Source organism: Stomoxys calcitrans, chromosome 3 (genome assembly GCF_963082655.1).
Source record: "Stomoxys calcitrans chromosome 3, idStoCalc2.1, whole genome shotgun sequence".
In the NCBI taxonomy this organism is placed as follows: domain Eukaryota; kingdom Metazoa; phylum Arthropoda; class Insecta; order Diptera; family Muscidae; genus Stomoxys; species Stomoxys calcitrans.
Genome location: NC_081554.1, coordinates 61,091,322 through 61,108,447, shown reverse-complemented (window position 1 = coordinate 61,108,447; position 17,126 = coordinate 61,091,322). Strand labels below are relative to the sequence as shown.

The 17,126-nt window shown below is 42.2% G+C and overlaps 1 protein-coding gene across 1 annotated transcript in view; it reads left to right on the top strand.

The window, feature by feature from the left end:
- LOC106088597 (serine-rich adhesin for platelets) overlaps positions 1-17,126 on the top strand; it is a 243,504-nt gene that overhangs the window by 67,551 nt on the left and 158,827 nt on the right. The window contains exon 2 of the mRNA XM_059364655.1: positions 3,451-6,694. Coding sequence (XP_059220638.1) covers positions 3,698-6,694 — 2,997 coding nt within the window. The 5' untranslated portion in view covers positions 3,451-3,697. The remainder of the gene's footprint in view (positions 1-3,450; positions 6,695-17,126) is intronic.

Sequence of the window (17,126 nt, the reverse complement as noted above, 5' to 3'; positions counted from 1 at the left end):
ATTAGGACAATAGCAACAGGGTGGTAAGGTCTCGAACAGTCTTGGAGTGTACGAAGGAGATAAACGCCTTCTCCGAGCTTAGCACAATCCGCATAGTTTCGGTGTTGGGTTATAACCTAGTAAGGCGAAATGAAAGAACGGACGATTGGGCAGAGGTCTGCCGTCAATTAACTTGGTTTACGCGAAATCTTTCGGGTCGACGAGTTCGACAAACGAACATCGAAACGGTCCGTTGAATAACGAAATTCCTATGGGGAGATCCGCATCGGGAGAAGACGAGGCTATTACTGAAAGGAAGTAAGAAGGAGGTCTTCATAGCTTTCGGTGTCATAACAGGACACATAGGATTACGAGCCTACTTATGCAAAATCGATGTAGCAATCTAAAATAAAATTTGGGGTCAAGGGTCCACACCTATCAACCCAAAAAGCAATAAAAAAAAAAACGAATATGAATGACTGTAATATTGTAATAAAGGGTGCTTGAGAGCAGAATTTGATTCTAGAAATTTTTACACGACTTCAAGCACAAAATGTTTATACCTACCACCATAGGATGGGCGTATACTTATCTAGTCATTCAGTTTGTAACACTTAACACATTCCGTTTGTAACACTTGATCTTCGACCCTATAAAGTATATATATTCTGAATTTTCTCGATATTCTGGGTTGATCCAGCCACATTCGTCTGTGGAAATCTTGATAGCGGCCGAGCACGTAAAGCTAGTCGCATGAAATTTTACACTAATACTTCTTATTGATGAAGGTTATTGGGAATGGCAAATGGGCCATATCGGTTCAGTTCTGGAAATAGTTCCTATATAAACCGATCCCCCGATTTGACTGCTTGAGCCCTTAGGAGCCTTAAACTTCAACCGATTTGGTTGCAATTTAGAACAAAAACTTAACTTACATCCATGAAGAGTATAATCCGAATCGGCCTATAAACAGATATAGCAACCATATAAACCGATCCCCGAATTTGACTTCTTGAGCCCCTATAAGCCTCAATTGTCATCCGATTTGGTTAAAATTTGAAACAAAGACTTATGTTATGACTTTTAATATGCCAAGTATGATCTCGGTCTATAAACAGATATAGCCTCCATATAAACCAATCCCCGGATTTGACTTTTTGAGTCCCTAGAAGCCTCGATTTGGCTGAAATTTGGAACAAAGACTGGTGTTATGACTACAAACATCCATGCCAAGTTTAATCTGAATCGGTCTTTTAACATACATTAACCCCATATAAACCGATCCCCATATTTGACTTTTTGACGCCTCAATTTTCATCCGATTTGGCGGATATTTGAAACAAAGACTGGTGTTATGACTTCCAACATCCATGCCAAGTACAAACTTAGACAGTCTATGAACTGATATAAACCCCCCATATAAACCAATTCCACGATATGACTTCTTGAGACCCTAGAAGCCACAATTGTCATCCGATGTTATGACTTTTAACATCTACGCCAAGTATGATACGAATCGGTCTACAAACAGAGATAGCCCCCATATAAACCGATCCCTGGATTTGACTCCTTGAGCCCTTAGAAGCTTAAATTTTCATCCGATGTGGCTGTTGTTTAAAACAAAGGCTTGAGTTATGACTTTCAACATTCATACCAAGTATGATCTGAATCGGTCTATAAACAGATATAGCCCCCATATAAACCAATTCTCGGATTTGATTTCTTCAGACCTTAGAAGCCTAAATTGGCTGAAACTTAGAACAAAGACTTATGTTATGACTTTCAACATCCATGCCAAGTATGATCCGAATCGGTCAATATGGTTATAAAGGCCCCCCTAAATATCCCGATATGACTACCTGAGACCAAAATAATTCAAATACAAACTCAGTTAATAAGCGTAAATTTTTAGCGGAATCCGTGGTGGTGGGTACCGAAGATTCCGTAGTCGGAGTCGAGGTAATTTGCTCGACTCCGACGCATACCTATAAGGAAAGAAAAAAAGTTGGGCTGTGCCAGCTGTATAATACCCTTCACCTATAAGTACAAGCTGGGAACTATATCTAATTCTGAACCAATTAAATGGACTTCGGCGGATGTTTTCAAATGGAACATTAAACAATCCGTATGTTCAAACTGTAATAACTTATGTTGAACCAGTAAGGAAGGGCAAAAGTCGGGCGGTGCCGACTGTATAATACCCTACACCTACCCTATAAATACAATGTAGGACCTATATCCAATTTTGAACCAATTTTGATGGACCTCGGCGGATTTTTTTAGATAGGTTATTAAACAATCCGTATCAGATTTCGAGCAAATATGTTCAAACTGGCATAAATACGGTTGACAAATGACAACATTAATGCAAATTAACCAAAATCTGATGAACATATATATGGGAGCTATATCTAAATCTGAACCAATTACGAGCAAATTTTTCAGAAGGCCATTGTCGATGAAACCGTTGTGCAAAATTTTGGCAAGATTGGTCAATAAATGTGCTTGCTGTAACTCTAAAAGTAAAAATTGGCGATATACATATATGACAGCTATATCTAACTCTAAACCGATTTCATTGAAATTCACCAGTAATGTCGAGAGTCAAGAGAAAATCCTTCCTAACAAATTTCAAGAGAATCAGCTAATAAATGACCATTTAATTGCAATTTTACTGCAAATCGGGCGAACATATTTTTGGGAGCCATGTCTAAATCTGAACCGATTTCGAGCAAACTTTATAGACATTGTGGATGTCGTCGAGGAAAGTCGTTGTACAAAATTTTGGGAAGATTGATCAATAAATGCGCTTGCAGTGGCTCTAGTAGTGAAAATCGGGCGATATATATATATGAGAACTATATCTAAATCTGAACCGATTTCCATAAAATTCACCAGTAATGTCGAGAGTTAAGAGAGAGTCCCTTCTGCCAAATTTCAAGAGAATCAGTTAATAAATGACCATTTTATCGCAGTATTACTGCAAATCGGACGAACATATATATGGGAGCTATATCCAAATCGTAACCGATTTTTTGCAATTTCAATAGGCTTCGTCTCTAAGCCGAAAAACATGCCCAAACCAAATTTGAAGACGATCGAATGAAAATTGCGACCTGTAGTTTGTACACAAATTAACATGGACAGACGTACAGACAGACAGACAGGCGGACATTGCTAAATCGAATCAGAAAGTAATTCTGAGTCGATCGTTATACTTATCAATGGGTCTATATCTCTTCCTTTTGGGTGTTACAAACTAATTCACTAAGTTAAGTACCACAGCAGTGATGTAGGGTATAAAAATTTGCGGAATCAACTGAATTCAGCTAGCGGCTCATTTAACAACGAATTATTTGTTTAAACTATTTTAATGTAAAACTTTTTATAAATTTTTTTGTTCCCTAGTATATTTGCTCATCTTATGAAAAATAAAATTAATTTTTGTCTGTTTTTCCATTTCTTTTACAGGATAATCCAGAATTATCAGTCGTCAACAAAAACGAAAACTGCTAACCTAAGAAAATTTTAGCGAAATGAAATGTCCACTCTCATAGGCCACAACTTCAAGGACAAGCCAATGAGATAATAGTCCTATACTCCCATTGAGTAAAGGGAACGAAAACAAAATCAAATCTTAAAGCCTAAACGAGGAGTAGTAGGAGTATAATTTAAAGAAAACATAAACAAACCCTATAATAATAACATTTAAAATATAATGAAAGAGTCTGAAATAGCCTGCTTGAAAATGTCTAGCAAATGGGTTCTCATAGTCACCTTAAATTTAATTCTTGGTGAGTTGACAGTAAGCCATGCGGCAACGTTAACGCCATCTCCTGTGCCAGCCTTCAGTCAAGAGGAACTAACAACAATGCACTCGACTTCGGAGCTGGTGGGTGAAACCCCATCGTCGCAGCCGCCTACTGGGTTGACGGCGGAAATAAAACTTCAGCGTGATGATGATTTGTTGTTTGTGGCCACAACGACGGCGAAAAGAACAACGGACAATGCAGTTAGTGACAAAGCAACAACAGGGGCTGCAACTGGTTCAGATTTAAACACAACACCCATTATCTTTGTGGCCTCCTCCGTGGCTGAGACCGGAACAGGGGCCCCAGCCTCAACACCTTTGGAGGAGAGTGTTGCTACAGCTGCTGAGAGCACAGCAACAACAACCTTGGCATCTTCTAATGCTCCGGCCACAACAATAACAGCAGCAGCTGGCGAAGACGAAGAAGGTGAGGCGTCTTCTTCACCTCTGCCCTCCCATCGTACGGTGAATAGCGAAGTAACAATAGCTGCTATTCAGGAACAAATGAATAGCGGCGAAAAGGAAATAAAAGATCAAAGCAAAGAATCAACGGCTAAGGAATCCCTCGAAATGCGGCAACAAATCACAGCAACGACAATGAAACCAACAGAGCAACAGCAACAGACATTTGCAACGCCAGGGTCTTGGCTCAAGGAAGCGGATATGCAGCAACAAGCAACGGCAAACGGAAATGCAGAGATACTGAATATACATGACAAAAGGGAAATGACAGCAGCAACAACGAACACAGAGGCCATAGCATCATCAGCAACAGATAATGAGAAAGGGGAGACTACAACTTTGCCAGTTTTAGAACAGCAAAGTAACAGCCCAGCCCCAGCATTGGTCCTCCATACACCCAAAGAGGTTAAGAATGATGATGACAAGAAACCGGCAAAGGAAATTGTCATCGATTCCATACAATTCGCTTATATTGCCACCAGTGACAGCCCCACATTAACACCCATGACATCAACTCCCCAGTTGGCGTTGGCAAAAACTGAAAATCAAAAATCTCTGGATGATTTCAAACCCCTCATACAGGAGGCAAACAACAAACTGTTGCTGGAGCGCACCATTTTCACACCCAAACACAAGGACGAGGAACAAGAATGGAAGCAGAATCTAATGCCCAACGAAGTGCAGCACTATGGTAGCAAGGGCAAAGAATCCAAAAAGTACTTGGGACAGCCGTATGAGCACAACATCAATTGGAGTCCTTATTTACATCCAGCCACTCCAGTGGTTGATTTCACTGGCAAAGTGCTGCAGGAGGAAGATGGAGTCATCACAGAAATCGAAGAGAAATTCCAGTTAAAGGAATTTGCCACCGACATGGCAGTGGACAAGAAAAGCGATGCCACCACAGAACAACAGCCCACAGACACCCCGCCAAGGCCTATGGAGAAAAAGAAAGTTGTTAAGCTCATGCCTAAGCCTCATCTTCATTTGGTGAATCATGAAAAGCCCAGCAAAAGCCATGCTGCTACCAGTGCCCCTGCCGCCCAGCTAGCTGCTGTGGTAATGAGACCCGTTGAGTTCATTGAACGTCGTGTTAAGAAAAGTTTTGACTTTCCCATGCATCGCATTGCCAGCGATGCCGGGCATGCCATGCAGCATTTTGATTTTGCCAATACCAAATTTAGCAGCAACATTAATGAACCACGCCAACATTTGAGTGCAGCTACTGCAGAGGGTGACAAATACCCGCGAGGCAGTGAGCCAATGGCTGGGAGTGGCGGTGTGGCAGTAAATCAGGGCCATGACACCATGGCTGGCATGCATGTGCCCCGAACACAACCGGAATTTTCCACTACAAAATTCTACAACAGCAAAGAGTTGTACAATGAAATGTTGCTGCACAAGAGCAAACAATCACAGCAACAGCTACACAACACTGAACAGCAGCAGCCGCATGACAAGGCTAAGGATAATAATGGCAACAGCTTGAATGGCGAGGTGGTGGCACCTTCATCTTCGTTGACTCTGAACAGTTTTGCGGTCTTGCATTCTCCGAAAATAGCCAAACTGGAAGAAATGCACGAACTGAGGGAGCAACCACAGAAAAGTTTGGCCATCAAACGAGTTACGGTGCAGGCAACAAAGCATAAAGAAAATTCCTCCGGCGACACCATAGAAACCGCAGCTACTAGCACATCATCTACAACACAAAACCCCAAAACTAGCAGTGCAAGCACCACTACCACTACCAGTACCAGCACCAGCACCAGCACCACCCGCACTACCACAAGCCAGGGCAGCACTACCAGCCGCAGCAACACCAACATAGAATTGCCAATGAAGACGACAACGAAAAAGTTTCACAAAGAATTCAAAAAAGCCAAATTGTTGATAAAGAGCATGTTGCCCAGCACCAACAGCATTAAGGCAAGTGAAGAAAGTAATGCAAACATCAACACCAACGCTAATACCATGCGCACCAAATCCCCAGCATCTCTATCTGTTTCAACAATAACACCTGCCGCCGCCGATGCCACATCCACAATGCCATACACAACTAATCCATTGGGCTTAACAACGGCAAAACCCTTGGAAGTGTACAAAGCGGAAAGCCGATCAAATGCTTTAACATCTTCTCCAAATGCCATGTCGGCTGCCGGCTTAACTCCGTTCGCATTCAGCAGCAGCAGCAGCAACAGCAGGAAAGCGGAAGCATCCTCATCCGCCTCCATATTGCCCATTTACGACATCGCTCAAACATCTAGGCCTACGGCCATTTCAACTAATCCCACTAAAGCGCCACTGAAACCGATCGTACGTCCACGCATACTCAGCCGCTTGCAGGAGAAAATCAATTCACTTGAATGTGAAATCTCGAATGTGCCACAGGATTCGCATCTGTGGCGAGGCAACGAAACGCATGAATTGTTGCTGCCCATTATGGTAAGTGTTGGACATCAGCCCACTTGTATTCTATTCGTCTTGTCCAGCTAGATATGGTGATGTGTTAGAGTTTCACTCACTGAGAGCCCTCATTTCAAGAGTCGATACATGGTTCGTTGATTTTCCGCTGCTTTGTGTTCTTTTTCGTGCTCATCCTTTTTGCGTTGTGCATTTTTAAGGAATTTACCGCGGGGCAGTATGGCCATTTGTTATCCCATGTTGCTTTCATTATCGTTGAAATAGATCTCTGCACATGGTTTCTTCTGTTCACCTTTTGCTATTAGATTAGGGCGAATGAGGCTCCAAAGAGAAGAGAAAACTATTGGGGCATGGTGTTTTCTATTACACTTTATGGGGAAATAGTATTAAAGTATGTTTTCCACTCTATGTCCTTGTGGAAGGATTATGCTCTGCTAAGGTTAACCATAAGGTCAACGGTGAGTTTTTATATAAGACACCGTAAAATGAGAGTACACATCATTCAGTTTGCACTTGTCGACAAAGTGATTTAAATCCCCATTAACGTCAAGACATATATAGGCCACCTAGGTCTTGACATCCTTCCGGGGCTAAACCAGACTCCTGTCGATTTTGAGATATATGAATACGTATCAACTATGGACAAGCTTAAACGATTTAAGTTCGGCCGGGCCGAACTTTGTAAACACATCATCTCCGATATAGGTTAGGTTGAAAAGAGGGTGCGTATGTTAATCCACACCATGCCCCAATCGACATACACCTAAGCCAGGAATCGGCTTGTTGTGCTCTCTAAATACTAAAAAAAAGTATCCTCGAAAAAGAAAATCTATGTTAGGAATTTCGTGCTACTTTCAATTATTTTCCATGCCAAGCCCCTATGTGTGTTCACGTCTGGTATTGTGTCCCCACCTAAGTGCCGGTATCTGTTAGATGCGACAGCCGGGAAATGACAAAGGAAATGCTTCAACGTCTCATCATCTTTGCCCGCATGCCCTTCACATGCTATAACTTGCCGCACCGATTTTACATAAGTCAGCTCTTAGTCCTATGGGCCCCGTTATGATACCAATAGCTTTACTGGCCTCCTTCTTACATCCTTTCAGTAATAGCATCGCCTTTTCACAATATGGATCACCCCATAGTATTTTCGCTGTCCTACCGACAGTTTCGCGTTTATTGCCCTTATGACAATTTTTGTGTCCGTAAAGATGATCACGCTCGACATCCTCACGTTAGCACCACACCACCTCACGCATTCTGTGATCGCCCGGATCTCCGCCTGCAGGGCCGCGTTATGGTCTATCAGTCTAAAACAGATCTCAGTCTCTAGGTTCTCAATGTGGACCCCCGGGCCCACTCTGTCCTCTAGCTTTGATCCATCCGTGTAACATGATCTTCCAGATGACAATACTAGGGTTCCGTCAATCCAAGACTGTGCCGTTGGCAGCAGTGCCTCACACTCGACCTCAAGGATCATCTTAGGGATCCGATCGGAAATCTCTTCCCTTGCTCCCAGGTTTCCTATCCTCGCCTAAATTATACCGCTATGGTATGAGCTGCTTCCAACCTCAATCCATTCTCCCATCGCCTTAAGTCTCATACCCGCAGTTGCTGCCTCACACTTAATCTGTATGTCAATGGGTCGGATATCTTAAATCGTCTCCAGTGCCCTAGTAGGCGTGGTCCTCATCGCTCCGCCTATACCAAGACAACATGTTCTCTGAACCTGTTGTATGGTCCTTATGTTGCACTTTTTTCTCCATAGCAGTCCACCAAACTACTGAGGCGTAAGTAAGTATTGGTCTTATCACGCTATTGTAGAGCCAGTGAACTATCCTAGGATTCAGGCCCCATTTCGAGCCTACGGCCCGTCTACATAGTGCCCAACATCTGTTGGCATTCTCAGTACGCTCCTGAATGTGACACTTCCAATTCAAATTCCCATCCAAGATCACTCCTAAGAATTTGATCTGGTGAAATATCGAAATCGTTTCGTTGAGGAAACGCGGTGCATTAAATTGGCCCACCTTTGTCTTCTTCGCGATCAAGCAGATTCCGTTTTTTTCTTGGTTAACATTGAAACCCCTAGGTTTAGCCCAGTCGTATGCCATATGCAAGACCCTTTCGGCCCTTCTGCATAGCTGGTTCGAGACCTTACTCCTTAGATGTATTAAACCATCGTCTGCGTAGCAGACGGGTTCAAATCCTTACTCATTCAGCATCCGTAATAGGTCATTTATGGTGATCACCCTTAGGATTGGCGATTAAATGCCCCTCTGTGGCGTGCCCTGTGCCACTTTCTCCCTTGTACTCGTATTTATTTCATCCACAATTTATCCATCTGTTCTAAGGTTAATCCAGTCTTCAAGGACCTGGTCCACCCGGTACTGGTCTAAGGATTGGATCAGTGTGTCGGTCCGCACGTTGCTTAAAGCCCCCTCGATGAGTATTAATAAAACCCTTGCTTCCTGCCTATCGGAGTATATGCCAGTCCCTGGTCCTTGAAGACTGGATTAACCATAGAACAGATGGATAAATTGTGGATCCTATGAAATAAATACAAGTACAAGGGAGAAAGTGGCACAGGGCACGCCACACGAGGGGCATTTTACCGCCAATCCTAAGGGTGATCACCATAAATGACCTATTACGGGTGCTGAATGAGTAAGGATTTGGACCCGTCTGCTACGCAGACGATGTTTTAATACAACTAAAGAGTAAGGTCCCGAACCAGCTATGCAAAAAATATTGGCCAGATGAGGCGCAAGATAGTCTGCCTTTTTCTGTAGTAACGCCGGAAGCATTCCATCAGGTCCGGGTGACTTAAATGGTTCCGTAATTATAAAGCTTCGATCAACATCATTATTCAAAGATTCCGGTGTCTCCATGAGTCCCGTCGTATCCGGAGGAAAATGTGTTTTCATCAAAAGCCTCAATATGTCCTCCGTTTCCTCCGCTCTAACTCCCATGCCGCCTACTAAAGTTTTAGTTTGGACACGGGGTTTTGAGAGAAACTTTTATCTTGGCATCGTCTACTATATTTTCAGTTTGGACATGGGGTTTTGAGAGAAACTTTTTATCATGACCGCGTCATGAACGATATCAATCTGTTCGCAGAAAATATTCCATGATGCACGTTTTGTCGCTCTGGTAATCTTATTGTATTCCTTAAGCCGTGTGTAATACTCATCCCAATAAACTTCAGCTTTTCATCTCAGATATGGACATAGATATGGACCATATCTAAATATGGTCCGATCTCCACTATATTCAGGCTATATAAGGGTCTAAAACAACTCATTGTACCAAATAAATGGGTTAAAAAATTCAGCTTTTATGGGCCTAAGAACCTAAATCGGGAGATCGGTACATGGCAGCTATATCCAAATATCGCCCAATCAACTTAAAACCATAAATCAGAAGATCCGTATATATGGCAGCTACATCCAAATCTGGACCAATCTGATCCATATTGAACAGGGTTGTCGGGGAAAGATACACAACTCGTTATACCAAATTTCATCGATCGGGCAATAAAAACGCCTGTAATGAGCCCAAGAACTTAAACTGAGAGATGGATTTAATTGGCGGTTATATGGAAATATAGACTGATCTCAACCCTACTCGGTACGAATGTAGAGGTACGTAGCGCCACTCATTGTGCCTAATTTCAGCAAAATCGGTTAATAAATTCAGCCAAATTATGGGTCAAAACCCCTAAATCGGGAGATCGGTTTATATAGCAACTATATCCAAATCCGTACCGATCTGGACCTTATTGAACTGGGATGTTGAGAAGCCTAGCACAACTCGCTTTACCAAATTGCTGCGAAGCCGGAAAATAAATGCAACTGTTAACGACCCAAGAGCTTAAATCAAGAGATCGGTCTATATGGCACCTATTTTCAAACCTTGGCCGATCTGTGACAAACTAAACAAAAATGTCGAGGGATCTAACATAACTTACTGTCACAAATTTCAACGAAATCGGACAATACATATTTTATACCCTCCACCATAGGATGGGGGTATACTAATTTCGTCATTCTGTTTGTAACACCTCGAAATATGCGTCTGAGACCCCATAAATTATAAATATTCTTAGTTGTCATGTCATTTTGAGTCGATCTATGCATCCATCCGTCCGCCCGTCCATCCATCCGTCCGTTCATCCGTTCGTCCGCCCGTCCATCCATCCGTCCGTCCATCCGTTCGTCCATCCGTCCGTCCATCCGTCCGTCCATACGTCCGTCCATCCGTCCGTCCATCCGTCCGTCCATCCGTCCGTCCATCCGTCCGTCCATCCATCCGTCCGTCCATCCGTCCGTCCATCCGTACGTCCATCCGTCCGTCCATCCGTCCGTCCATCCATCCGTCCGTCCATCCGTCCGTCCGTCCATCCGTCCGTCCGTCCATCCGTCCGTCCATCCGTCCGTCCATCCGTCCGTCCGTCCATTCGTCCGTCCATCCGTCCGTCCGTCCGTCCGTCCATCCGTCCGTCCATCCGTCCGTCCATCCGTCCGTCCATCCGTCCGTCCATCCGTCCGTCCATCCGTCCGTCCATCCGTACGTCCATCCGTCCGTCCATCCGTCCGTCCATCCGTCCGTCCGTCCGTCCGTCCGTCCATCCATCCATCCGTCCGTCCATCCGTCCGTCCGTCCGTCCGTCCGTCCGTCCATCCATCCATTCGTCCGTCCATCCGTCCGTCCGTCCGTCCGTCCATCCGTCCGTCCGTCCGTCAGTTGCGATTGCAAATGGGCCATATCGGTCCATGTTTTGATATAGCTGCCATATAAACCCATCTTGGATTTAGATTTCTTGAGCCACTACAGGGCGCAATTTTTATCCGATTTAGCTGAAATTTTGCATGAGCTGTTTTGTTATGATTTCCAACTGCTGTGATAAGTATGGTTGAAATCGGTTCATAACCTTATATAGATGTCATGTGCACCGATCTTGGGTCTTGACTTCTTGAGGCTCTAGAGGGCGCAATTCCTAACCGATATGGCTGAAATTTGGCGCGACGTGTTTCGTCATGACTTCCAACAACTGTGCAAAGTATGGTCTAAATCAGTCCATAACCTGATATAGCTGCCATATAAACCGATCTTGAATCTTGACTAATTGAGCCACTAGAGCACGCAACTCTTAACCGATTTGGCTGACATTTGGCATGAGACGTTTATTTACGATTCTCAATAAATGTAGCAAGTATGGGTGAAGTCGGTGCATAACATGTTATAGCTGTCATATAAACCGATCTGGGGTCTTGACTTCTTGGGCCTTTAGAGGACGCAAATTCCATCCGATTTCGTTGGAATTTAGCATGAAGTGTATCTGATATCCAATTGCCGGGCGGAGTGTTTGGGGGATCACCCCAAACCCCAAAACATCACTAAATCGGGCATATTTACCGACCATGGCAATATAGCACTCAAATAAAAAGTATTTGCGAGTAGGATACGAATCTGATATCCAAATGTGGGACCAAGTTTCTGGGGGTCCATCCCTTCTCCAAACCACCCCCCCCCCCATTGGACTTATTTACTGAGCCTGGACAATAAGACAAATCTGATATCCAAATGTAGGACCAAGTTTTCGGGAGGCCGCCCCTCCCCAAAAACAAGCCTCAAAGAGGACAAATTTACGACCATAGCAATATGGGGCTCAAATGAAAGTTCTTTGGGAGTAAAGCACGAATTTGATATCAATATTCAGGAACAAGAGGTATTTTTGGAGTACGACACAAATCTGATATATATTTGCAAGGATGAGACACTGAATGGCCACCCCATCTCCCAAATCGGTCATGTTTGCCGACTATGGAAGTATGGGGCTCATGTGAAAGGTATTTGGAAGTAGACCACGAATCTGATATCAACATTCGGGACCTACTGTCTAGGGGACGTCCAAACACCATAAAAACCCCCAAGTAGGACGTATTAGCTCGCCAAGACAATTAAGGTCTTCAAGACATTATAGCTCGATACTGATAGCTATTAGGGTCCATACCTCAAACCGGACATAGTTGCTGACTTTTGCAATAAGGGGTTTAAATGAAAGGTATTTGAGATTAGAAAACGAATTTGATATCCAATTTCGAGGCCAATGGCAAAATGGGGTTTAAATAAATGATGTATCGATATAAAGAGTGATTTGTTAAGAGCTTGATAACTTTTTTTTTAAAAAAAAACGCATAAAATTTGCAAAATCTCATCGGTTCTTTATTTGAAACGTTAGATTGGTCCATGACATTTACTTTTTGAAGATAATTTCATTTAAATGTTGACCGCGGCTGCGTCTTAGGTGGTCCATTCGGAAAGTCCAATTTTGGGCAACTTTTTCGAGCATTTCGGCCGGAATAGCCCGAATTTCTTCGGAAATGTTGTCTTCCAAAGCTGGAATAGTTGCTGGCTTATTTCTGTAGACTTTAGACTTGACGTAGCCCCACAAAAAATAGTCTAAAGGCGTCAAATCGCATGATCTTGGTGGCCAACTTACCGGTCCATTTCTTGAGATGAATTGTTCTCCGAAGTTTTCCCTCAAAATGGCCATAGAATCGCGAGCTGTGTGGCATGTAGCGCCATCTTGTTGAAACCACATGTCAAAAGTTTGTTAGCATCGAACGATAGCGATCGCCATTCACCGTAACGTTGCGTCCAACAGCATCTTTGAAAAAATACGGTCCAATGATTCCACCAGCGTACAAACCACACCAAACAGTGCATTTTTCGGGATGCATGGGCAGTTCTTGAACGGCTTCTGGTTGCTCTTCACTCCAAATGCGGCAATTTTGCTTATTTACGTAGCCATTCAACCAGAAATGAGCCTCATCGCTGAACAAAATTTGTCGATAAAAAAGCGGATTTTCTGCCAACTTTTCTAGGGCCCATTCACTGAAAATTCGACGTTGTGGCAGATCGTTCGGCTTCAGTTCTTGCACGAGCTGTATTTTATACGGTTTTACACCAAGATCTTTGCGTAAAATCTTCCATGTGGTCGAATAACACAAACCCAATTGCTGCGAACGGCGACGAATCGACATTTCACGGTCTTCAGCAACACTCTCAGAAACAGACGCAATATTCTCTTCTGTACGCACTGTACGCATTCGTGTGGTTGGTTTAATGTCCAATAAAGTAAACTGAGTGCGAAACTTGGTCACAATCGCATTAATTGTTTGCTCACTTGGTCGATTATGTAGACCATAAATCGGACGTAAAGCGCGAAACACATTTCGAACCGAACACTGATTTTGGTAATAAAATTCAATGATTTGCAAGCGTTGCTCGTTAGTAAGTCTATTCATGATGAAATGTCAAAGCATACTGAGCATCTTTCTCTTTGACACCATGTCTGAAATCCCACGTGATCTGTCAAATACTAATGCATGAAAATCCTAACCTCAAAAAAATCACCTTTTATGAGAATTGGAATGCTGATATATTTCAAGTCTAATTGTTTGGGGGACAACCCCACTCCCCATAACACCCCTAAATCGGGCATATTTACCGACCATGACGATGTGGGGCTCAAATGAAAGGTATTGGGGAGTAGAGCACGAAATTGATCCCCTCTTTCGGGACCAATTGTCTGGGGGTCTACCCCTTTCCCAAAATAGCCCACAAACAAGAAAATTTTGTTCAACGGCTTCTCTCATGACCTTCACCATACATGTCTAATATGGTCCGAATCGATCTATAGCTTCATACAGGTCCCATATAAACCTATCTCCCGATTTTGCTTCTTGAGCCCCTACAAAGCGCAATTCTTATCCGAATAACCTGGAATATTACACAATGACTTCTACAATATTCAGCATTCATTAATGGTCCGAATTGGAGTAGAAATTGATATAGATCCAATAGCACAACAGTTCTTATTCAAAATTCTTTGTTTGCCTAAAAAGAGATACTGCACATAGAACTCGACAAATGCGATCCATGGTGGAGGGTATATAAGATTCGGCCTGGCCGAACTTACCACGCTTTTACTGGTTTTGTGTACAACTTGTATGTCCGCTAAAGTCTATTCAATGGTATACCTACTGGGGCCACCGTAGCGCAGAGGTTAGCATGTCCGCCAATGACGCTGAAGGCCTGGGTTCGAATCCTGGCGTGACCATCAGAAAAATTTTCAGCGGTGGTTTTCCTCTCCTAATGCTGGCAACATTTGTGAGGTACTATGCCATATAAAACTCTCTCCAAAGAGGTGTCGCACTGCGGCACGCCGTTCGGACTCGGCTTTAAGAAGGAGGCCCCTTATCATTGAGCTTAAATTTGAATCGGACTGCACTCATTGATATTTGAGAAGTTTGCCCCTGTTCCTTAGTGGAATTTTCATGGGCAAAATTTGTATTTGTATCTACTGGGGCTTTTACATGTTATTTTCTTATTTTATTTATTGCTAATATAAACTTTATGGGATCTCAGACGAATATTTCGAGTAGTTACAAACCTATGGTGGAGGGTATAAAAATTGGGGTATCTTTGAAAAAAAAAAAAATTGGAAAATTTTCGATTTTAAAAAAATGTGGGGTAGGCCCTCCCAACATAAAATCCTGGCGACGTCCCTGGCACCCATATAAACCAACCTCCCGAATGTACTTTGTGAGCCTCTAGAGGGCGTAATTCTTATCAGTCTTTAACCTGATGTAGATTTTTTAGTCGGTCTTTAACCTGATGTAGATTTTTTATAAACCGATCTCTCAATTATAGAAGGGAATTTTTTCCAAGCATATAAAAAGTCATGGGTATTTCTTGTTATGTTATGTTTTAAGCCCTACTTCGGCTTTTACATGCTATTTTATTATTTTACATACAACTTTAAAGTCGGGAAAACTTGACAACTATGTTCATTACTTTTCACATAAATTCTAGTACATATACCTGAAAGATTCAAGCCTCTAGATAAACCATCATATACTACTTGAAATCCTTTTTAGCATTTTCTACAACCTCTTAAAAATATTTACAATGTTCCATATTTTACAGCGTTTCATTTATTGTATACGCTTCTACTACATTTTCCACATCCATATGTACTCAGAAATACCCACGTATTTGTGTCGCATTCATTGTTGCTATTCAGTTGAATATCCTTTTAGCTGTGATGCCGTATTGTGGAGAAAGTACACGAAGAAGAATAGAAATAGAAAATAGAAAGAAGAATTATTATAAGCTCTTTCGTAGCATTTCCTTTGTTGTACTTTTCATTTTAAATAGGGGCTAATATCGCATTTAATCTAAATTATTACAAATATCGTAATTTTGTCCTCTTCTCCATCCACTTCTCTGTTGCGGACAAAGGCTGACCCAGCAGCACAAGATTGCGAAATATGAGGATAATAAAAATAAAGCTCAAAAGCATAAATGAGGGTTTATTGACAGAATCCTGCTTTTTTTGTTGACAGAAGAAAATAAAAAAGCATAGTTCTCATTTGTGCTATGGCAGAATGGGGCACATGGAAAAAAAAACACAAGAACTCAAAAACAAACAATGTTGCTATGATGGCGAAAATCTTTGTACAGCAATACAATATGATTTTTATCAATTTGGTGTCAAGAAACTTAAATGGGACATTTAAGACAAAGAATGAAATTTGTTAGATACTAAAATAGAATACAAGAAAACTTTTTCTCCATTTTTATATACAGACGAGATAAGCAATAAAAAAGTAAGGGCAATTACGAGTTCAACGTTTTCTACAAGAGCATAAATATTAAAACAAAATAAAGCTGTCAGAATATGGATTTAAAAGATTTCATATTGTTTGCCAGCATGAGTCAAGCACACTTCTACGGCTTCTGTATCTTTGGAACCTTCGCAGTTTCAACGAAAATAGTAATGTACATGACTACTGTCCTATATCCATTTCGAATATTATGCGCATAGACGCTAATAAACCAAAGCCATAGTGTTGAGAACAGTAAGTTTTTCCCGACGAAAGTTTTTACACCCACCACCGAAGAATGGGGTATTGGGTTGCCTAAAAAGTAATTGCGGATTTTTTAAAAGAAAGTAAATGCATTTTTAATAAAACTTAGAATTAACTTTAATCAAATATATAATTGTCATTTTGTTCGATAACCTTTTGACATCTTCCTGGCAAATTTAGTATTCCACGCTCATAGAACTTCTGGCCTTTATCTGCAAAAAACCGAACCAAGTGCGATTATAGCCTCATCATTGCCGAAACTTTTACCATTTAAGGAGTTCTGCAAAGATCGAAATAAATGGTAGTCTGATGGTGCAAGGTCAGGGCTATATGGTGGATGCGATGGATTTTTGGCGAGTGACCAAAGAGGTGTGTGCGGTCTAGCGTTGTCCTGGTGGAATATGACACCTTTACGATTGACCAATTCTGGTCGCTTCTCCTTGATGGCTGTATTCAATTTGTCCAATTGTTAACAGTAAACATCCAATCGTTTGGTTCCTTGGAAGCAGCTC